The sequence below is a fragment of the Spermophilus citellus genome (genome assembly GCF_964194105.1).
Source record: "Spermophilus citellus genome assembly, chromosome: 3".
Lineage (NCBI taxonomy): Eukaryota > Metazoa > Chordata > Mammalia > Rodentia > Sciuridae > Spermophilus > Spermophilus citellus.
In genome coordinates this window covers 213,392,789-213,416,953 of record NC_138184.1, presented here as the reverse complement: position 1 = coordinate 213,416,953, position 24,165 = coordinate 213,392,789, and the positions used below count along the sequence as shown (strand labels likewise).

Below are 24,165 nucleotides of genomic sequence, written 5' to 3'. Positions count from 1 at the left end.
CAACCCCAGCAATTCCTGCCTCCCACCCCTTGGTCCCTTTCCTCTACTGATCTCCCTTTGGTTTTCATGAGATAACCCCCTACATTTTTCTTTTTTTCTCTCTAGTTTCCATAAGAGAAAATATATGACCCTTAATCTTCTGAGTTTGACTTATTTTACTTAACAAGATGGTTTCTGGCTCCATCTATTTTTCCTTCAAGTGACATAATTTCATTCTCTTCAGGGCCTCAGCAACTTAAAGATTTGGAATGTAGCTCAGTGGTAAAGTACACATGGGTTCAATCCCCAGTACCAAAGGCATAAGAAAGGATTGCCTCTGGACTCTGTATAAAGGGCATCACTGAGGTGTGAAGGTGCCAGAGGCTGGAGATAGGATGAGACTGATGTTGAGGGGCTGGCTAAAGATGAGGGGTAAAGATCTCCAACCCCTGCTGAGAAAAAGTCCCAGGAAGGATCACAGCATGAGATGTGGCTGTGCACACCACATGACAGCTGACTGATCAGGACATTGAGACTGAATGCTGTACAATCATAAATTTCTGAGCTATAGAAATGCTCTAAACATAAAATCAGGACTGCATCTGTCTCCAGTCAGATTAAAAATAGAATTGGATGAATGCTGGTGGTTCCTTCCAGCCAGCTCTCCTGACCCTCTGAAGTCTAAGAACCCCTTTGGAATGTGCTTTTCCTCCTTCCTTTTTACTCTAACACCTTTTCCTACAGAGCTCTGGTCTTTCCACGTGGATTGGGCACCAGATGTTATCCTTGAGCAGCCTGCCGCCATGGGCTGTCACCCTGCTGGCATGTATCCTGGTGTCCATTGTCACAGAGTTTGTGAGCAACCCAGCCACCATCACCATCTTCCTGCCCATCCTGTGTAGCCTGGTAAGTAGAGCAGGGCTCCCAGGTGTCTAAACAGTTGTCATTGTCCTGCAATGGCAAGCCAGGCTCCAGGAAACAGCTTCTGTGGCTGTACCTTCTTCTCTGGTCACTGCCCACAACAGCTTTCACTGATTGGTATTCAAACCAAAATTTGAAAAAAAGTTTTCAAATAGCAATTAATAAATAAAAAGATACACTAATAAATCATAGTAAGAGCTGTGGAAATCCTTTTTCAAAAGATTAACTTAGGGGCAGCCCAAAAGGAAAACAAGAGGATGGACAAAATAGCCAGGTGTGGTGGTGCACACCTGTCATCTCAGCTCTTGGGAGCTGAGGCAGGAGGATTGCAAGTTTAGCAAAACTCTGTCTCAAAGTAAAATATAAAGGGCTGGGCACATAGCTCAGTGGAAGAAATCTTGCCTAGCATGCACAAAGCTCTGGGTTTTACCCAGACTGCCAAAAAAAAAAAAAAAAAAAAAAAAGAAAAAGAAAAGAATAGACAAAACAATCTTAAAACCCTAGAATTCAATTTCCCCACAATCCTCATCAACCTTTCCCTGCTAAGATAAAAACCTAGCAGTAGGGCCAAAGAGGTAACCACAGAAAATGGAGTCAAAGCACACACAGCTGCAAAAACCAAGCCCACAGCTCTCAGGATCATTACTACCTCTGCCCAACTCCTCCAGAAGGTACTGAGAATTGGGAGCAAGGTCCTTTATTCCATGACCTCAGACCATTGGTTATGAATGGAACAGGGATAGAGGGCAACCGCCAGGTAATGAACTTGACCCAATGCAGCATATGTCCACACTGGGAGATGAAATCTTGGAAATGGAAGCCTTTTCCCCATCTTAGCAAAATAGCCTCTTCCTGCTCTTCTAACCCCAAACTCCCCTCTACCCATTGGTCAACTCTCTCTGACCATTGGTCAGATGTCTCTAACTTCTTCTATCACCTTGAGTGTGTGAGCTTGGGAGGGCACTCATTTAAAACTTGACAACAGTGACAGCAATACTATGGGTTTGAATCCCAAATAAAACAATTATCCTCCCCAGAAAAAAAGCCCTCAGTTCTGTACCCCCAAGGGTGAGGGATACTTGTTTTAATCAAAACAGCTTATTAATGAGATTTTTTGTTTGTTTGTTTGAAGAAAGGATTTTTCAACTAAATAATAAGGCTTAAGAACCACTTCCTTAAAAAAGCATAAATTAAAAAAATAAAATACTCATTCTAGAAAGTTCCTCAAAGCTTTAGCAATTTGGATTGCCAAGGGCAGCGCATGCCCTGCAGGGGAGGGAACCAACTAGCCCTGTCCAGTGAAGGCTAGACTGCACTGTGCCATCATTTAAAGCAAATTCATGCACAGGAAATGCATGCCTAATGTCCAAGTTAACATTTTTATGAATTCTCTCTTCTCCTAGTCTGAAACGCTGCACATTAACCCACTCTACACCCTGATCCCAGTCACCATGTGCATCTCCTTTGCAGTGATGCTGCCTGTGGGCAATCCTCCCAATGCCATCGTCTTCAGCTATGGGCACTGCCAGATCAAAGACATGGTGAGTTGCAGGTGCCTGCTTCCGCCAAGTTCAGCCACCATGAGGGTGGGCAAGACTGGCTGCAGGCCTTCTCCCAAGGTTTCTTTTTTTGTAGCAGTATCTATCACCTGTTAACATCCTATCCTTTGTGGTAGAAAGAATGATACCCGTAAAAAGGTTCTTGGATGGTACATAAGCTCTAAGAATAGCAATAATGTGCTCTCCCCGGTTCTGGAGAAAAGTGGGCAGATGGATAGAAAAAGCTGGTGCAGGCACTATGTGTGGCCCAGTTCCAGAAGCCATGAGCTTACACAAATCTCTGCCTCCATTTCTCCATTCTTCTTTCTCCATTTCATTGGACTATTGGGGACATTCATTCAAAAAGCCACTGGTTTGGGGTAGAGCGCTTCTTTTGCATGCACAAGGTTCTGGGTTAAATCTCCAGCACCACACACACACACAAAAAAAAAAAAAAAAGAAAGAAAGAAAGAAAGAAAAAGAAAGAAAGAAAAAAAGAAAAGAAGGAAAAAGGCACTGGTTTATTCACAGAAAATAGAGTATAAGAAATATAAATCTAGGGTGAACGTGTTTTGTAAGAGCAGGATCCTTCTGCTTGACTCTTTCCCCAGTAAGAAAACACTAAAGCAACAATGAAAAAAAAAAAAGGCATCACTTTTTATTTCTAATTGTCAGTTGGGCTGAAAAAAATAACTTTGAGGAGCCATTTTGCCACTGACTCAACCACTCCTCAACCAATACTCACTGCTGTTAATATCCAGCTGATGGGGGTTGGGGAAAGGATAAACAAACTGATAGAAATGACTGAGGCCTCACCATCAGATACAGAGAGAGGCCAGACACCCTGAGGTGAAAAAGAAATTTTTCACTGTTGAAACTTGTTCTCAGCAGACCTGTAAAATATCAAATGAAGAGAAAGAAGAGTTTCAGGTTGGAAGCAGATTCAAGTTGCTTATCTATATCATCTGTGCTATTTCAGGGACAGGAAGTCACCGCAGTCCCTCATTCCTGCTCCCCAGTCTTCTCACATACCTCTGCCAGCTCTTCTGCCTCTGCTTCCTCTGCTGTGTGCCCCCACCGCTCACCTCTAGCCATTTACACTGGAATCCAGTGATCAGAGACAGTCCTTGTCAAAGGCATTGAATGACAAGAAGCAGGCCAGTCCTGGGTTCTAGTACCATGCGGGGTTAATTCCAGGCTTTAATTTCTTCATCTGCTAACTAAGGAGGTTCCAACTAGATTCTCCCTGTGGTCCCTTTCAGCTCTAAAGGACCTTAATTTAGCTCCTTAGAACATGTTGAGAAGCACAGGCTGTTCTCCATGCCAAAACACCCAGGGAGCCAGCCTGATTGAGGGGTCCATGGCTCTAGCCAGAGGGCAGGACAGAGGTCATGTCTGCTTATTTGTTTGGTATAATTTCCTAGAATCTGTTTTTTCCCTTTAATTTCCCCAACTTGCTGGCAGCTAGGGAACCTGTTTCAGCTACAAGCTGTGTGCCTGGCTACTCCCTGGAAGGATGCCAGCTGTCCTCACGGTACACATTTTTCCAGCTGGCCCTGGCTTAGCCGCCCATCATCCCTCACATCACCCTTCAGCTCGTCAGTGTCAATGACAGTTCAGAAATGAAACAGGTCGGACTCAGTAAGGTAAAATTCCCAAGGGAAGAAGCAAAGGCCCTGATGCTGTTAGTAAAGGGCTGAGCAGAGGCAGCAGACTTGCTGCCCCAGGTGACCCAAGACACTTTACTTCCCTAAGTTGTTCCCTGGAGGGAAAAAGGTAATAGTGGCAAAGCCTTCATATAATATAACCCCTGCAAGTTCCTTGTGTGTATGAGCACATAAAGCTCTGAGAAGTTCCTGCTTTAAAGAGCTGTTTAATTTTTTTAACACATTTCACTGCAAAAATAACTCTCAACATCCTAAATAACTAACAGACTTCCTGGGATTCCACTTCCTAGAGGGAAGACTACAGGCAAGAAGTGGAGATGATTCTAATTGTCCTCACCCAGCCCTAATCCCTCCTATTTTTCTGGTCCTTCCACGGTCCTGTGCCACCCCATAATGCAACACTTGAGCATCCTAAGCAGTCAGTGAACAATCAGGGCCACCTGGGTGGAGCAAGGCTTAGCTGGGAGCCCAGGAAGCGCTCACTTAGGGATCTGTGCTGGCTTGTGTCCTGCAGGTGAAAGCTGGCCTGGGAGTCAATGTCATTGGCCTGGTGATAGTGATGGTGGCCATCAACACCTGGGGCGTTAGCCTCTTCCACCTGGACACTTTTCCAGCCTGGGCGAAGGTCAATAACATCACCAATCAGGCCTAACACAAGTGGACAACCTGGCTCAGTTGAAGGAGTTGCGCTGAGCACAATCTGAACCACAGGCAAAGAAAATTACTAGGAGCATGCCCCAGAAACACACTGAAGGCAGCGGTGCCAGAAGATCCTGCGATCTAAACCTTGAAGTGCAGGGACCCTGCAATCACCACAGGCATGGGCTGGGCGGTTGATGTCTTCTTCCCTGGCTGCCTACCTGCCTTAGCATCACAGCTCAAGAAACCAAAAACTGATCTTTCTTCCTTGGGTCCAGTCTTTCCAATCTACTCTTCCTAAGACGGGAAAAAAAGCCTGTCTTAATTGCCCCTGAAGGGCGAAGCCTCTCAAACTGACTGGCCTCACTAGGTTTTGTTATTTGTAGTGCCTCCTTAGGAGTTGAAGGAGATATGCACGTCGTTCTACCTATGCAGATGGTGAAAAGAGCGACTCTATTTTGGGGGAACCTTACCCAGAACTTGAGCCATCTCAAGTTTTCTATCCTAAGTTCTCTTCACAAAAAAAAGCCTCTTTTATTACTATCTTGATTCAGTTTTAAAAAATGGCTTTCATCTTTCCAATGGCTCCCCTTTGACACCAAATTCTGTAAAGAAATAGTGTTCCTCTTTAGAAGAAAAGCTGGTATTATTCACTTTATCAAAGGAAAAGGAAGTAGAAAAAAGACACATTGAATTGGCTTCTTTCTCCACTCACTAACTGGAAATACCATTGCCTTGGCTACAGGTGGGGAGGGAGGGAAAACATTCATACCTGTCTTGTTAGGGAGACCAAAACTATAATTAAGACCACATCACTTTTATTGGTATCATGCTGGCTTGCTTCTGGATTTAATGAATAGTTCATTCCTGAGAAAACAAAGTATGTAAGTACAACCCAAAGGTCCAACATGCCAATCACTTCTTTCCTGTTGGTAAGCCCCCTGAGGGGAAGGAGATACCTGCATCTCTTGAATTCCCCTGGCAACTTCTATGATGTAATAAGCTGTACCTGCTCAATAAATGCTCCCAATAAGAATCACTCTGCAAGGCAAGGCATTATTCCTCCTGTAGATCAAGCAATTTTTTTCATGAGATGTCCTTGTTGCATGGCTGGATATAGCTCTCTATCCCTCCAAGTTTGTTGTCATTAAGTATTTCCAATTTCAACAATCAGTTGCTTACTTAATACATCTTAAGGAAAAAAATAGTCCCCCATAGTTTTGCACTGTAGTAACTAATTTTAAGATACTGTCAATATCATGTGCAGTTTTCCCACAATAATTTATCTATAAAATCACTCCTTTAGTTTATCAAGTGTCTGAGTTATAAAGTTGTTTTGTTTTTGTTTTGGGTTTTTTTTTTTTTTGTGTGTGTGTGTGTGTGTGTGTGTGTGTGCCAGTTAACACACTCCAACCACAGAGGGGCTAGAACAAATCTCCTGTGGATTCAAAATGTGATTGGCCATGTCTAACTGGGAATGTTACTGCTTTTGTCCTGCTTATTAGCTTAGTGGCTATCTGGCCAATTTTAAAAGTAAAGATCTCAGGGATCAAATGAAATGCCCATTGTTAGGTATGCTACAACTGGTTTGATCAAGTCAGCATCCCTCCAATCAATCTGCTTCAAAGGTCAGGGTGTTGTTACTATTGTCAAGGCAGCCAAATCATCATATTTCTCAACCCTACACAGACCCTACGCCAAGTCAGAAAACAAGACAAAGGCACAGAAAATCAGTAAGATTCCAGGAGTGTAAGTATAAAGAGAGAATAAGTTGACTCAGAACTAAGTATAAAGAGAATAAGATGACTTAGAACTTAAGTGGATTACTGGCCACTGTTCAGCACTGTTCAGCTACTTGGGACCCTGAGTCACTGCTAAAGGGGAAGCAGCGCCAATTTCCCACTGCAGCTGTAGCCAATGCTCCATTAGCAGGTGTATTCATCCCGCTGGTTTAGAAAGCTCATTTGTTTCAATCTGTTCTACTGGCTGCTCTTAAGAACAGTACCATTTTTTCCTAAATCCAGATTCAAGTAAAATGAGATTGCCCATTCCAGTGACAGGAAATGGAAGATATAATTGATAACGCCTAGGAGTTATTAATTATTAAGGTGCAGTGATTCATGACTGTAATCCCAGTGACTCAGAAGGCTAAGGCAGAAGGACTGAGTTCAAAGTCAGCCTCAGCAACTTACTGAGACCCTAAGCAACTTATAGAGACCCTGTCTCTAAATAAATTTTAAGGGCTGGGAATATGGCTCAGTGGTTAAGCACCCCTGGGTTCAATCTCCAGTGCCAAAACAAAAACAGAAACAAAAAAACTCCTTGTCCTCCCATTGTTGGATAACTTCTAGCCCTTCTCAGTAGTCTTGTCTCTTCATATTATTTGATTTTTATCTTTTAATGTACATGGATGAAAAAACTTTAGATGATCATCTTATACCAGGTAATTTTCCTGATGATGAAACTGAGAGCGAGAGCCACTTAGTTGCATCTTACTCTCAAGTCAATTACATATTAAATTTGCTCAGTCAAGGTTGCCTTTGAAATTCCTTTAAGTCACCAAAGTACATGGTATACAGTCTTACACTGGCATTTACATGTCACAAAGACTCATATTCCACCATGTTTCAATTTTTAAAAATTGCTATTTTTCCCTTCAATGTCAGACTAGATCCCTATTTCTTTAGCTGAACATCAAATGAAGTATAGCTGCCCTCTGTATCCACAGGTTTTGCCTTAGTAGCTTCAATCATACTGGACTGAAAATATTTTTTAAAAATTGCATCAGTACTGAGTATATAGACTTTGTTCCCTGTCATTATTTACATAGCATTTACATTGTATTGTTATAAGTAATCCCAAGTACACAGGAGGATGTTATGGGTTATATGAGGATATTATACCATTGCATATAAGGAACTTGAGCATCTGCAGATTTTGGTGTCCATGGCAGTGAGGAGCGGGGCTAGAACAAATCCCCTGTGTATACCAAATGGATATAGCTGGCCATTTGCATGTGGGGACTACATTGTTTGAAAAAATATTTCTATGAACATCCCACCATATTGCCAAGATGCTTAAACCATTAGAAGACAAAGGGAACTGAGACCCTGAGTACACTGGTAGCTTACCCTGGGGCTGCCCTCACTGAAGGAATGCTGAACACATCTCAACTGTTTACATGGCACCTTTCTTTTGTCCCAGTTCTGAACAACTGTACATGTATGACAGTGTGACTCCACTTTCACACAGTCCTATCACTGAGGCAGTGATTCTAGCAGGCCCAGGACCCAAGTTTTGCAACACTCCACCCTGGGTGGGCACTTTCCACAAAATCTCCCTTTTCTCAGTTCTTTTTTCTTATCCAGTGCCTTGTAGAACAAGCCACCCACCCATTAGGACTTTAGTACCTAACTGAATGTTGCAACCAAATTTAGGAAAAGTATAAGCCGAACATTTAAAATCTTAAGTGTCACATACTCCCTATAGGCAAGCCTCAAAATATTTTCCTTTCACTGCCCTGTTTCTTTCCATAAGGCAAGGCCCTAAAGTGGAGAAAAAGAATCCATTCATCTGCATAAGGAATGGCAATGCTACGTGCAAAACCCAGACTGGACGTTTCAGAAGTCTCATTTGCTCCAGTATAGTATACAGTGTTCCTTCAGGAGGAATAGCTCAGAAAAAGCACTTAAATATGGGAGACCTCAGCAGAAAAACAAACACCATTACAGTATCTAGGGCGTGAACTGCTCACTGGAAATGAAAACATTACACATATACATATGAACTAATATGTACAGACAACTAGGAAAGCCACACAGCTTCTCTGTAGTTATACAGATGAAAACTGAATTAGAAAAATAAAATTGCTTCTTTAACTGAGCAGATAACTGCTTAATTCTGTAAAATACCAAATTAAAAAAGTCTACAGATGTCAAGTAGTAAGTTCAACTCATAGAATTCTGCCCTTTTTTGACAATTTTAAATGATTAATTTGGTTTTATTTTGCTGCCTTCGATTATGTTTTGTTTGGGAGGGTTACATTCTAAATCTTTCAAGTTTAATGTACTTATTAAGTTTCCAATATCAATCCTGAAGTTTTCTATTTCATAATGGTGGACCTTCATTCTTCAAGGCTGTAGTTAATTCTGATTATTCAAGATCAAATTGTGAGTGAGGCAGTATGATTAAGGTGGATACTGTGAACTTTCATCAATATCTAACACCACAGAATAACACCACATTCTGCATGTTCATGCACTGGTTCCAAAAGTGATTGCAGAAATACAAAAATATCCTGACCAAAAGCAACATATTTGGACTAATATCTACTATTTATTGGACAATTTGCAAAGCACACCATATACATTATTTATTTCTCATGAAAATCCTATGAGGTAGGTATTACATCCAAATCTTACAGATTAATGCAGAGTTTCAGAAAGAATAAGCCATTTGCCCACTTCGCACTACAAGGGAGAAGCCAAACCATAATTTGATCCTAATCTGTCTCACTGGAGGATGATCTTTACAGGGATAAAATTTATCATCATGTATGTTTTCAAAGAAAATCAGAATCACTTTATTTGGAATCACATATAGGGTTGGTGTCATCACTAAAAAAAGTTGTCTCTAAGTAATCCTTCCAGTTTTTTGATTCTGCTAAAATGCCTTCAGAAAGGCATTACTGACAAAGCTACCCAACAAGCCCTCTGAAACAAAAAATGAAATGGGTATTTACCTCTATAAGTGCAAATATAGTTTTAGGACTTATATCTTACAGCTATACCCTGCAGAGGTATACATAATAACATTAGGTTTTATGTTATCATTGTAATAGAAAAGAATAAACAATCTTTAGTAACAGATTAATTATGGTTCATCCATTCAATAGAATTGTATACAGTCAAAAAAGAAGTAAGGCTTCTTGTTCCTTACATGCTGATACAGAATGAGCTCCATTAAGAAAAACAATTATGTATAGTTTGTTACCATTTGCATATAGACATGTTTAGGAAAAGACTCTTCCTCAAAAGTAAACTGGGAATGTGTAACAGTGACTGCCCAAGGAAGAAGAGCTAAAAATGAAGAGGATAGGGATGAGACAGGTCCTGTGTTTACATGAAATCACTTCTGTATCTTCATCCATTGGAAAAGTTACCTACTAAAATATTATTAATTAAAAAAATTCAAATTATTTATGGGGCACCTATAATCCCAGCTACTTGAGAAGTTGAGGCAGGAGGATCACAAATTCAAGGCCAGCCTGGGCAAATTAGCAAGACCCTGTCTCAAAATAAAAGCTGGACATGGTGATGCATATCTGTATTCCTAATGATTTGGAAGGTTGAAAAGGAGGGTCTTAAGTTAAAGGTCGGCCTCAGCTATTTAGCAAAATCTGTCTTAAATTAAAAGGGCTGGGATATAGCTCAGTGGAAAGTGCTTCTGGATTCAATCTTCAGTATCACAAAAAAAAAAAAAAAAAAAGAAAAGAATAAAAAAGGGCTGGAGATATACTGGTAATGTGTTGGCCCTGCATGTGTGAAGTCCTGTGTTTGATCTCTAGTACTAGAAAAAAAATAAAATAAATTAAAAAAAAAAAAAAAAAAAAAGACTGGCCAGGCATATTGATATACCTGTTCTCCCAGCATTCAGGAGGCTGAGATGGGGAGATTGCTTGAGCCCTAGAGTTCAAGACTAGCCTAGGCAACAAGACTTCAATTACAAAAAAAAAAATTATATGTGGAACTACATTTTTCTTAGGAGAAGCACTATGAAGTTATAATGTAAATATATCTTTTAATGTAAAAAGTCTTAGCATTTCCTTTATCAACAATTTCACACTTACCCATGATAAAATGTCAAATGTACCTGTAATCCCAAGAATGATTCTTTTGAGAAAAAAGAATCAGATCAAATACATTATTAAGGAAAAACATGCAGGCTAAATAGACTGTGAATGCCATTAGAACAAAAACCATTGCTTTTCATATTTTTTAATTCCCCAGTTACTGATAAGATTCTTAGAATAGAGTGTCTCAGTTCATAAATAGCAAATTGATTTATTAGTTGAATTATCAACTATGGAGCTGCCTGACAACAGTAAAAATAAATGGATAATTCAACAGAAACTGGATTCTAGATATTATTAATTTTAATTACTTTGAAACAACAAAATTTAATAACAAATGTTTAACAAGCACCCATTATAACTGCAAAACTATGAAATTAGCATTATTTGTATCTGATCAGCTATACAAAAAACTCACTAATTTTTCTTTCGACAAAAGGTAGTAGAAATCCCAAACAACAGGGGAGAAGCGACTTTGCTAAACTAGCACCATAATTCCAGTCAGCTGGAAGGAAGGGTGGGGGAAGAGGCAAGGCTGTTGGACACATAAAGGGTAGTTCTTAACTTATGGCCCCACTTTTGCTCTGAGGCAATACTGGATCTATCAAAGAAGAAAATTGCTGTGGCTGGAGATGAAAACAAAAGCTTTGGGATCAGATGGTACAGGAGGCCCCTCAGGGGCAGCAGAATCAGAGTATCCAGAACGTAGGGCTGGAGTGGGCATCAGGAACTAGGGGGTTTCTTCTTGGCTTCCAAATCCTTTTTAATCTCTTCAAGTTTTTTAGCCAAGTTTGGTATCTTTAAAAAGAAAAATGGTTATTGTAAGGATTATTGTATCTACCTAATCAATATTCTTTTACTTCTCTTTCTCCAAAGATGGTTTTACAAGTTTTCATTTTCCTATGAAGGAGATCTGCTCAACAGCAGTATTTCTTAGCCTCATAACTACATACAAAAAATAGCAGAGGTTGTAAGTTAATGTTCTCTCTCTGAAAGCCAGACCCTGATTCTCCTTTTTAACACACACACTTAGTCCCCTCAATCTGATGCCAAGTAAAAGTTGTATATGTAAATAATAAATGTGATAGAAATCAGAAAAGCCCCTGTCTAGAAAGCCAGATGACACAAATGAAGGTTGACAAAGGGAAAAACTTTACTACAAAACAAATCAAAAGTTAATATCTTTCTTTCGCTTGTCTTTTTAAAATGCCTCTGGCTTTCAACTTACCCATCTATAAAGCAAGGCTAATATGACTTCCCACTTCACCAAACTCTGTCCTTAAACATGTTACACTGCCCTGTTCCATCTCCAAAATTTTCAGTCATCTCTATTACTGGGTTAGGACTGAAAAGATTATCCAATCAATCTTTAAATTCTCACCTATCACATGATTTTCCATAGAACAAATTAATAATACCTGGGCTAGGGAGCACTACTTAGGATCATCCCGAGACCACCTAAACTGATGGGATTTTGCCCTCTTGTGGTATAGTGGAGGACAGATGTTTCTGTAAATTGTTTTTTTTAAACAATAGAAAAGCTTTCTATAAAATTCAGGACTTTCTCCTCAGACTTAAGATTTCATTTACCCAAAAGTGCACACTTTACCTCAACAAAGAAAAGACACTATGAAACATGAAGACAGCCACTTACGTCATAGTTCTGAGCCAGATACATTCCAACCACGTTGCCAAAAGTAAATCCAAGCTGAAAAAACAGAACAGGAAGAGTTACACTGCATACCTAATCCTGTGCCAACTGAGACCAAACCACAATACACAGACAAGATCCTCCTCAGGAGCTCAGGACAGGTAAAGAAGCTTGATGTCTAGCTTAGGATTGTTTAGCATGAGATGCACATTTTTCTTCTATAAAATAAACACAGATGTAACTTCCCTCAAAATGTTAAAGAGCATATGAAAGAAAGAATGGTAGCAATAAATAAATCTACTCTAAATTCTCTTTGTCCCCTCACAAATCCCATAAATACCAGAATATAAACTCTAGAAGCCCAAGCAGATTTTGTTGTTGAATGCTGCAATTTTTCAGTTGTGGATACTGCTATTCCTCTCTACATCAAATAAAAATTACTCAGTTGAATCACAGGATCTTAGAGAATGAAGGGACTCTCACATTTCAATCTCTTCATATTTCAAAAGAGGAAGTTAAGGTCCAGAGAGTAAAGTAACTTATCCAGGGTCATTCATAAGGAGCACAGGACATTAGCACTCAAAACTACATAAGTAGGCTGAGGATGTGGCTCAAGAGGTAACGTGCTCGCCTGGCATGCGCGGGGCGCTGGGTTCGATCCTCAGCACCTCATAAAAATAAAATAAAGGGCTGGGGATGTGGCTCAAGCGGTAGCGCGCTCGCCTGGCATGCGTGCCGCCCGGGTTCGATCCTCAGCACCACATACCAACAAAGATGTTGTGTCCGCCGAGAACTAAAAAATAAATATTAAAAAAAAAATTCTCTCTCTCTCTCTCACTCTCTCTTTAAAAAAAAAATTAAAAAAATAAAATAAAATAAAGATGTTGTGTCCACCAAAAACCAAAAAATAAATATTAAAAAAATTCTCTCTCTCTCTCGGGCTGGGGATGTGGCTCAAGCGGTAGCATGCTCGCCTGGCATGTGCTGGGTGCTGGGTTCGATCCTCAACACCACATAAAAATAAAGATATTGTGTCCACCTAAAACTAACTAAATAAATATTTTTTTAAAAAATTCTCTCTCTCTCAAAAAAAAAAAAATACATAAGCACTCAAAAGGTACAATATGTAATGACTAGGAAACTTTGACACACCACTAAGCTTATCAGCACTCTGCCATGGTGAAGACTGATGGGCAGAACACTTAGGCTAAGTGGGCAACAGGGGTCCAACTCAGTGCCGAGAAAAACAGTCACAATTTTTGGAGAACTATAAACGTTTATCCCCTTGGGTAACTATCTTCCTTAACAAAAGCTGTTTCATGAAAATCTAGAGTATTCCCTATATGCCAAAAGGGTCAAAGTTCATTAACTTCAAAAAAGTTTTTTTGTGGTGTTGGGGAATGAATCCAGGGCCTTGTGCATGCAAGGATAGCACTCTATCAACTGAGCCCCTTAGCTTCAAATTTTAATAATTGTTTTTTTTCTCCTAGTAATTAAGAACCTCCATCTAAAGCTTAATTTCTAATTTCATAAATTCAAACTGGCATCCATTTTTTCATCATTTTGTTTAATCAATGTTGCTTTTGTCCAATCACATAGAGAGGATAAAACAGAAAACCGAAGTGTGGCACTTAATGTATTATCAGTCATATGTGGTATGGTCTAACCTTATCTTCAAACTGGAAGTGCATACAGAGTAACAGAATACACCTGGGTCTTTACTATGCATAAGCATTCCCTGAGAGATGAGATCACAGAAAGAAGTGAAATGCTTCCTTTCCAAGCTCTTCACAATTAGAAAAGTATACTTGGAATCAGTGAAGCTCCACAAGCCACCAATCACAATTCTAAAACTTAAAATCCTATCTAAACTAATTTTCATTACATCTTATTTGGCAGCAAAATCACATCTGACTTAAACAGATATATGACTATTTATAGTCTTTATCACATTTTAGTGTGAATAATTTTTTTGCTATAGAAATAGAAATCTTTATAAGATCCGCCCTTAACCCCACTGAAAAATGTTTAACAGCAAAATTTTTTAGTGAATTTGCTTACAAACTGCTATCCCAGACCCTTCTAAGTTGTTGAAGTATCAAGTTACATGTAGCTTATTATTCTTCTATAATCAAAAAGTAACCTAATTTCCCAAATATATCTGGCCCCCCAAATTTTAAGAGATTACAGATTCCTATATACTAAAATTAATTTCATAGTCAACCCTGCAAAAGGTTTACTTTGTCTCTAAGAAAATTTATATGATACACAGGAAGAAATACTACATAATGGCAGTTATATAACAATAGTAGGCAGCACCCAGCACAGGATCTTGAATGGTACAGATGTTCCAACAACTAGAACAAGGTCTGCATTAAGAGGGAAAATGAATGATATAGTTAAGAAACCACCTGAAAGGAAAGTATGTATTATAAGTTGTGTCTTTAATAAGGCTCTAAATATGCTGAGGAAGTGTTAAAATTTAAATTGGCCAAAGAACTGGCAGGGGAACTGACAGTGGAGAAGCAAGACACAAGATGGGAATAAGGATATGACTAGAATAAAAGAAAAAGGCCTAGCTGGGTGCAGTGGCGCACGCCTGTGATCCCAGCGCCTGAGGAGGCTGAGGCAAGAGGATCAGGTTCAAAGCCAGCCTCAGCAACAGCAAGGCAGTAAGCAACTCAGTGAGACCCTGTCTCTAAATAAAATACAAAATAGGGCTGGGGATGTGGCCAGTGGTTTAGTGCCCTTGAATTCAATCCCTGGCACCCCCTGCTCCCCGAAAAAGAAAAAGGCCTGATTAGAAAAGAGTAATTGAGTAAGGAATGGAGAACAATATGCATGTAGAGCTCAGCAGGGCTAGTTGACAGACCTTAAAAAACAAGCAAAGGAGTTTCATTCCCATAATATGGTAGCCAGTGACTATCCTCCACCAGCAGAAATGGGATGAAAACCCAGCTTTGGAAGAATTCACCTCAAAAAAGCTAAGTACAGATTAATGTGGTAACATGAGAAAACAAGCAAACATGAATGAAGAATCCAGAAACAAACATTTATATTCATGGTCAAGTAATTTGCAACAGGGTATTAAGGCAATCAATGAGGAAATAATAGTCTTTTCAAGAAATGGTGCAACAGAATAAAAGTGGATCCCTATTTCACATCATACATAAAAATTAACTCAAAGACCTAATAATATAAGAGCTAAAACTATAAAATGGGAAAAAAAAATGAAGTAAACTTTCACGATTTGGGGCTAGGCAATGGTTTTCTTAGTTATGATACCAAAAGTATAGAATGACAAAAGAAAAAATAGACACATTAGGCTTCATCAAAATTAAAAATATTTATGTTTCAAAGATTATCATTAAAAAAGAAAAAAGACAGGCTGGGGTATAGTTCAATGGTAAAGGGCTTGCCCAGCATGCTTAAGGTCCTGGGTTTGATCCCCAGCATTGCAAAATACATAAACAAATAATAAAATAGATAAATGATTGGCTTTGAACATCAGAAAGAAAGGAAGGAAGGAGAGAGAAAACCCACAGAAAAAGATAAAATATTTGCAAATCATATATCTGGGATACTTGTATTAAGACAGCAGAATAAAATAGATATTATTATTGCTGTATATATATACGTGACTGCATGACCAATGTGATTCGGCAACCTGTACAGTCAGAAAAATGAGAAATTATACCCCATCTGATATGTCAAGATCATTGTACTGTCATATGTAACGAATTAAAACAAATGAAAAATAAATAAATAAATTTTTAAAAAAGGATAAAGAACTCTTACAATCAAATGGTAAAAATGACAAATAACTCAATTTAAAAATAGGCAATAGTTTTGAAAGGACTTCTCCAAAGAAAATACAAAAGGACAATAAGCACATAAAAGGATGCTCAACATCAATTACCACTGAGGGAATGCAAATCAAAACTATTGTGAGACACCAAGTCACATTCACTAGAATGGCTGTAGTCAAAAAAAAAAAAAAAAAAAAAAAAGAACAAATGTTGCTGAGAATGTGGAGAAATTGGAACTTTTAAAAAGTGCTGTTGGGGGCTGGGGATGTAGCTCAAGCGGTGGCGCGCTCGCCTGGCATGCGTGTGGCCCAGGTTGGATCCTCAGCACCACATACAAAGATGTGTCCACCGAAAACTAAAAAAAATAAACAAATATTTAAAATAAAAAAAAATTTTAAAAAAAAAGTGCTGTTGGGGATGTAAAACGATACAGTGACACTGGAAACAGGCTAACAGTTCCTCAAAAAGCTCAGCAGACAGTTAACATATATACCACAATTCCATTTAAGAGCATATATCTTGGGGCTGGGGATGTGGCTCAAGCGGTAGCCGCTCGCCTGGCATGGGTGTGGCCCGAGTTCGATCCTCAGCACCACATACCAACAAAGATGTTGTGTCCGCCGAGAACTAAAAAATAAATATTAAAAAAATTCTCTCTCTCTCTCTCTCTCTCTCCTCTCTCACTCTCTCTTTAAAAAAAAAAAAAGAGCATATATCTTGAGGTTAGGGCTGTGGCTCAGTGGTGGAGTACCTCACACTGGGTTCAATTTTCAGCACCATATAAGAATAAATAAATAAAATAAAGATGGTGTGTTCATCTACAACTAAAATAAATAAATAAATAAGAGTGTATACCCAATCTTAAGTGAAACATACACACACACAAAAACTTGTGTATTCCTAGCAAGATTAATAGCCAAAAGGTAGAAAAAACTTAAAATGTACACAAACAAGTGAAGTGACTAAAAAAATGTGGTATATCCATAGGATGTAATATTATTTAGCCATGAAAAGGAATGGAGCACTGATTCATGCCATGATATAGATGAATCATGAAAACACTGTGAAAGGCAATCAAAAAAAAAAAAAAAAAAACCCCACATATTGTATGATTCCATTTAAAGGACATACCCAGAATAGACAATTTCACAGAGACAGAAAATAAATTGGTGTTTGCCCAGGGTTGGGGGGAGAGGGAAATGAGAAATGAATATTAGTATGTACGGGGTTTCTTTCTGAGGTTATGAGACATTAGGTATAAAATGAGATAGTGTTGATGTGTGTAGTCTGTGAACATATTAAAAAACACTGAATTTGCCAGGCATGGAGACAGTGGCACGCTCCTGTAATCCCAAGTGACTGGGGAGGCTAAAGCGGGAGGAACCCAAGTTTCTAGGCCAGCCTTAGCAACTTAGGGAGACTCTGTCTCAAAAAAACAGAATGGGGATTGGAGAATGTGGCTCAGTAGTAAAGCTCCCTGGATTCAATCCCAATACAAAAATAAGCAAACAAACAAAACACTATGCATCTTAAATGGATGAATTGGATCTCAAAGCTGAAAAAGTTATTAAAATTTGGTAAAATAACGTCAGTCACTGGGATGAACCTAAAGAAATCAAAGACAATTTTGAGGCTTCCAGAATGGACAAATGTTTAAAAAGAATGGAAATGTCAGAAATGAAAAAGGGAGATAAACTGAATGAAAAAGTCAGGTAATTGGCTCCGTATGAACACTCCATGAAAAATGTTTCCAGCCATTTGTTGTTGTTGTTGTTTGGACATACAGGAGCAGATCAGTCACAATACTTGACCTATTAACGTAAAAAAAGCACAAACTCTTAAAAGAACAAAGCCAAATCCAAAGTAAACTGACTCTTACTCAATTCCTTCCCCAATCAAAAAGTTGTTAGCAAATAAAGCTACAATATGTTTTTGGAGTAGGCTCCTGGCAATAACTTACAGTGGTTGACAATAGCCCAAAGTATCTGACAAGTCTGAACTATGACTCATCAATTACATTTTCAAAAGTGACACACCATTTAAGAAATCTAAAAATAATCTCATTTTACTTAGCAAATATAGCTACAACTAGCATTCAAAAGGGTACCTAAAAATGATTCATGGCCCAAGGTAAGAAAGTCTACACTAAGAAGAAAAACAAAACAAAATTAAACATTACTAATAAAGTTGGTAATTTTATTTCTCAATTTCAGACTCAGCTAGAGAAGCAGTCAAAAGACTTCTACATTCTATGGAGGCACAAAAACAAGTCACCATATTTTTGTGCCTTAGTTTTTAAACCTGATGTGGAGAACATTTTCAAATGAGTTTAACAATACTTCAAGTAATAATAAAACTCATTCTGTACATTAAAATGAAAATCTAAGGACATAATCTATATCCCTTCGATTATTGCCACAGAGAAGCACATTTTTAAGAGTAAGCTACATTTTATATTCAATAATTTTGCTTAGAGAATAAAAAAAAAAAGAATAAGGGGATAAAAACTGTTAAATCTTTAATTGCACCAGTAAATTAAATAGAGACATTCATGAAAAACCAGTTAACACTCTGGAAAAAGGTGTACCATGTAGAACTGGTTTGACTGTTCTCAAAGAAGCTGAGGCAAATATTCAATTGTATTATGACTGAGAGTAGTAATGAGGCAAAGGACAAAGACCTACAATTAAATACAGCTGTCCCAATCCACAGGGGTCTGGTTCCTGGACCCCCTCAACTACCAAATATGCAAATGCTCAAGACCCTCTATAAAATGGTATGGTAACCTATACACATTCTCCTGTATACTTTAAATCATCTCCAGATTACTTAGAAGTCCTAACACAATATAAAAGGCTATATTTTTAGATAGTCATTTTGCTGTTATTATTTAGGAATAATGTTAAGGAAAAAATTTACATGTTCAATAAAAATGCAATTTTTTTTTCAAATATTTCTGATCCACAGTTGAATCTGCAGAAGCAGCCAACTAATCTGGAGAGCCAATTTTAAACAAAATCAATCACGAAGTATTGACCAAGTGCCTTGTACATACCCTTCCTAGGGCCTTTAGTAGCTGAGATTAACCGTCAGCATATTAGCTAAAATGTAGAGCCTAAAATAACCCTTCCAATTCAAAATATAATAAATTCTATATCAGCTAGCTAGTCTCTGAGAGTGGAATGAAAACTACCCACTCTGCAAAAGTAGTAGGCGGAACAGAGAGAACTTTTCCTAAATAAGCAAACGAGACTAAATGGCTCAAAAAAAATTTTTTTTATTGACAGCTTATTACATGCAAGGTAACATTCTAATTCTTTTTTTTTTCATGAGTTAACTCACATCTTTAATTACACCAGTAAATTAAATAGAGACATTCATGAAAAACCAGTATCACTCTGGAAAAGGGTGTAACAGGTAGAACTGATATAACCTTACAAAGCAGATATTAGCATTGTCCAGTTTCATGTTGGGAACACTGAGGCAGAGAGCAATTAAAGAACTTGCCCAAGATTATATAGCAGGAAAGTAATATGAAGCATGAAGAAGCCAGGTGCCATGGTACATACCTGGAATTCCAGCTGCTAGGGAGGCCAAGGCAGGAGGATCACAAGTTCAAAACTAGTCTCAGCAACTCAGTGAGTCCCTAAGCAACTTAGTGAAACACTGTCTCAAAATTAAAAATAAAAAGAACTGGGGATGTGGCTCAGTGTCTAAGTGCCCCTGGGTTCAATACCCAGTACCAAACAACACCACCACCCCCAAGAATGAAGAAAAGAAATAAATCAAAGACTATGTCAACATTTCAAATATGGGAGACATTTGAGAGCAGGAGAATAGAAAAAGAAATTAGGTGGGATAGGAATTGGAAGGAAGAGATAATGGGTCTGGACATGTGGAGTCTGAGATAGAGGCAGAAGTGAAAAGGTCAGCTGATTTGGTGGAGTCTAAGAGGCAGACATGAGAAGGTCAGCTGATTTGATATCAGGGAACTGGATGGACTCAAGGTAGTTTTGGAAGCTGCCTGCAAACAGGTGAGATGTGATGGCAAGAAAAGGAACCCATTCCCTATAAGTGAGTCTGTAGAGGATAGAGGAGGGTCAAGGACTAAGCCTTGAACAACACATAGTAACCAAGAGCAGGGAAAAGCAGCCAGTAAAAACAGGAGAAATAAGAGCAGTTTCCCAAACTGGTGCAAGCAGATATGATACCTCAGCCCTGGGAAGAGCCAGCGCCCAGAGATGGTCACCTTCACTCTGTGGGTTTTTCCATGAAAAAAATAATTTCTGCATGTTGTAACATGAAAGAATATTGGAAAGTACCAAGATACGGGATCCAAAAGCCAACGAAGATCAAAGATGAGGTGATCTGAGTTGAAATGCTGCTGCCCCAAAGCAGAAAAACAAATGACAACAGTAACAGTACCACAGTGGCATGCACAGAGCCACAGCAGTGACACCAATTAGGCTTTCCCTTAGAACAGCTTCCTTAAAATAATTTAGCTAAACTAGGAACAACTTGTAGAAATAGGGATTACGGACAAATACTTTAAGGAGAAAGGAATATATAAGCAACACAAGTGCACTGGAACTTCACTAAGTATTTACTATATTAACTTATTTTTAATCCTCATAACAAAACTATGATGAGGAAACAGAAGCACAGAAAATTTAAATAACCCACCCAAACTCCCACAGCTTGAGAATGATAAGAGGCAGAATTTAAACCCAAGCAGTCTGATTCTGGAGTCCAACCTCTTAAACACTAGGACATGACAGCCATGTTTTACAGTTGAAATGACTGAAAACAAAGAGAAAGACTTGCCCAAGTTAACAAAGTTAGTAAATCATGTAAAAGAGGAGGACTCAGTGTGAAAAGCAATGCTATCCACTGTTTTCAACAAAAGCAACAGGTAGGAGAGAGGCCAGGAGGCAACAGAGTCTAGTTACTTAAGAGCTAGGAATTCAATCAATGGCTTCAGCATCTCTCCTTCAATGCTGAGAATTTTGAATTCTCAAATCAGAATCCATGTTTATACACAGCAGAAATAAACTCAATTCTGCTGCAAAAGCACTTAAAAAGTTAATTGTAACTGGCCAATGACCTCTCAGTTTATCAATGAGCAACTGATGTAGTGGGACAATCAATTATGTCATCATAGACTGATACTACTGATACTACTTTTAACTAAGTGCTTCCTACAAGCAGCTGCTAATTACTCCTAACTCCTAAGCTAACACTTAAGACACTATAGAAACTCCCATAGGCAAAGGAGCAGCCCCGTTTAGCAGTTTAGATCTAGGATTCTCTCTTGGTTAACTGGACTTAATAACCAATCGTTATCTTTCCAAAGTACATTTGAGAAATCAACTCATTCCCAGAGCAGCAGGGTTTCCACTGATCATCTAAAAGATACAGAATATCTGCCTCATTAGAAGTAGAGGTTGAGTTGGGCATAATGGCAACCACACCTGTAATTCCAGCTACACGGGATGCTGAAGCAGAGAGATGGCAAATTCCAGCTCAGCTAGGCGACTTAGCAAGACCTTGTCTTAAAAAAAAAAAAAAAAAAAAGGGCTGGGGATGTAGCTCAGTAGTAGGTCACCCTTGAGTTTAATCACCAGTACCAAAATTATTATATTAATGATGATAAAATAAGAGTGAGGACTGGGGATATAGCTCAGTTGGTAGAGGGCTTGCCTCGCATGCACAAGGCCCTTGGTTCAATCCCCAGCACTACATAACAAGAACAACAACAACAATAATAAAATAAAAGGTTGAAAGCATCAAGTTTGGACGCACAACAGTTTGGTCAAAAACTTTCACTTGGAACTTTGGCAAGTCCTCCTGGAACCGACCTTCACCGGCCTTTGCCAGAAAATGCATTTTTAACTCAAATAGCAGCCATGAGAAATAATCTGCTTACTCATGGTTATACTCATACCCCCACCGCGCCTAAAATAAAAATGGATTCTGAGAAAAATTACTTGTACAACAGTGTCTGACTCACTTCTCAAAGTCAGAAACTTATAAAAAGGTCGGGTGAGGCTGCCGAAGGCTCTCACTGACCTCGTGAGGTGGCGGCCAACCATCAGGCTCTAAGTCAGGATGGGGCCTGGGCCTTTGTCGGGGGACAGGACCACATAAGTGGGGACGACTACAAAAAGTCACTAAGGACGTCTAATGACAAAGCTTGCAAGGGAGGATTACACAATGAGCGCCCTGAACTCCCCTCAAGTTTTAAGACCTGGGATGCCTGCAGATGAACGCTGGCAAAGGATCTGGGGAGAGGCAGGAAAAAAAACCCACAGGCCTCCCCGAGAGGCGACCACAGGCACGGGGCTGCGGGGACGGTCCCGCGCCCAAAGCCCAAGGGCCACCGCTGGCACGGCCGGATCCCGAGGAGACCCTGAGCTGCGGGCTCCTCGGCAGCTCCACTCACCAGGAACTGGAGCATGCTGTCGGCCGAGAACACAAGGAGGGACAGAAGGGCGGCTACAGCTCCACGGGCCGGTCCGAGCCTGCCTGCCCGGGCGCGAAGGCGGAACCGACCGTCTGCTTCCGGGCCACGCCACGCCCCCGGAAGCGTCTCGAGGCGCCCCCTAGCGGAGCATCCCAGGCTCGCCGCCAGAACAGGACCACTTTGAACTTCCGCTTCTGTAAACTTGCCCAGATGCCCAGCTATCTGTGTTCATCCAAGCACACCAAAGATTCTGATCACAGCCAGGTTTAGGGCACCGTGGCTCACAAGACGGGATGAAGAAGCGCGTCCCATCCCTGGATGCGCAGCTCAATGGCCTGGGAGCCCTTCCCAACATTTACCCAAACCCCACGTGGATTCTGAGATACTAGGGAGGAATTTTCAAAAGCTCTACTAGTGCAACCTACCTGAGTACTCCTGATCGAGGTTAGGTGCTTAAGTAGTTAAGATGGAGACATATGGGTGCTAGCACAGCAATGAATCCAAGCCCTGATTTCTTTGCAATATCTGGCAGCCAAGGGCAACTAACACTTCTAAAGTTCAGTTTCCGCCTGTATAAATGCAATTCACATCAGCTACCTGGTAGAACTAAGATCAAGAAAGGGGATCAATATAGACAAAAATACCCCTTAAAACACACACACACACACACACACACACACACACACACAGTGAACCCACCCTTCTCTGTCTGCTCTCAGTACTCCAAATCAACCTAATCTACTATATTAAGTAGAACTGATTATAAATAATAAAAACCTCAAAGTCATATAAGCTTGAACAAAACAGGAATGCATTATACAGATCTGATGGACAACAATGCAGTATTAGGAATTTAAATATTTTCTCTACATTTCTGTTTTTCTCCATACATGTGACTCATTGCTTCTTTCTGACAAATTAACAGAAGAAAAATCTTTATGATCTCAGATTGGAGGAAAAAATAATTTAAAATGAAAACAGTAATGTACACTATAAAATCAGTCAATAGACTGAAAGCAAATATCTGCAAAGAAAACTGAAAAAATTAAAGCCATTCTCGATGTATAATCACTCCCTTCACAGAAAATGGGGTGGGGGAAGCATATTAGGGAAAAAATGGCGAATAATACACAAATATGCAAATCAATTGAGATACTTAACTGTTTTACACTGATCAGATTCCTTAAAATTAAATGTACAACTGGAAGTATTATCCATGGTGTAGTCACACAGATAGGGGTACAATGAGGCAACCACCAAGAAAAAAAATTATGTCTGATGAAAGGAAAGCTCTTAACCTTTAATGCAGGATTTTCACTTCTAATTATATACTCTGTATAAGCCTTCTTTTTAAAAAATATATATTTTTTAGTTATAAGTGGACACAGTATCTTCCTATCCCTATATAAGCCTTCTTAAGAGTCTGCCTCATCCAGAGAGACACATATGATGATAGTCATTGTAGTTTGCAAAATTTTAGAAACCTAAATGTCTGCAAATCCACTGTTAGTATAAGGCATAAAGTAGTGTACTTGTACAATAGGATACTGTAACTATTCAATAATCATAATAAACAAACATGAGAAATTATCAAAAACAATGTTGAATGAAAAAAATTGCAAATTACTCCACATGGTATTGACACAC

At 39.3% G+C, this 24,165-nt stretch overlaps 2 protein-coding genes across 2 annotated transcripts in view; one reads left to right on the top strand and one right to left on the bottom strand.

The window, feature by feature from the left end:
* SLC13A4 (solute carrier family 13 member 4) overlaps positions 1–6,000 on the top strand; it is a 43,749-nt gene extending 37,749 nt beyond the window's left edge. The window contains exons 14-16 of the mRNA XM_081287947.1: positions 724–885; positions 2,304–2,441; positions 4,620–6,000. Of these exons, the coding sequence (XP_081144073.1) occupies positions 724–885; positions 2,304–2,441; positions 4,620–4,757 (438 nt within the window). The 3' untranslated portion in view covers positions 4,758–6,000. The remainder of the gene's footprint in view (positions 1–723; positions 886–2,303; positions 2,442–4,619) is intronic.
* A 125-nt stretch (positions 6,001–6,125) lies between these two features.
* STMP1 (short transmembrane mitochondrial protein 1) lies at positions 6,126–22,830 on the bottom strand (the record flags this gene model as incomplete). The annotated part of the gene is made up of 4 exons (XM_081283318.1): positions 6,126–11,393; positions 12,250–12,303; positions 22,498–22,740; positions 22,804–22,830. The coding sequence occupies 4 exons, from the start codon at positions 22,828–22,830 to the stop codon at positions 11,319–11,321; spliced, it is 399 nt and encodes a 132-aa protein (XP_081139444.1). The 3' UTR covers positions 6,126–11,318.
* Between the last annotated feature and the right edge of the window lie 1,335 nt (positions 22,831–24,165).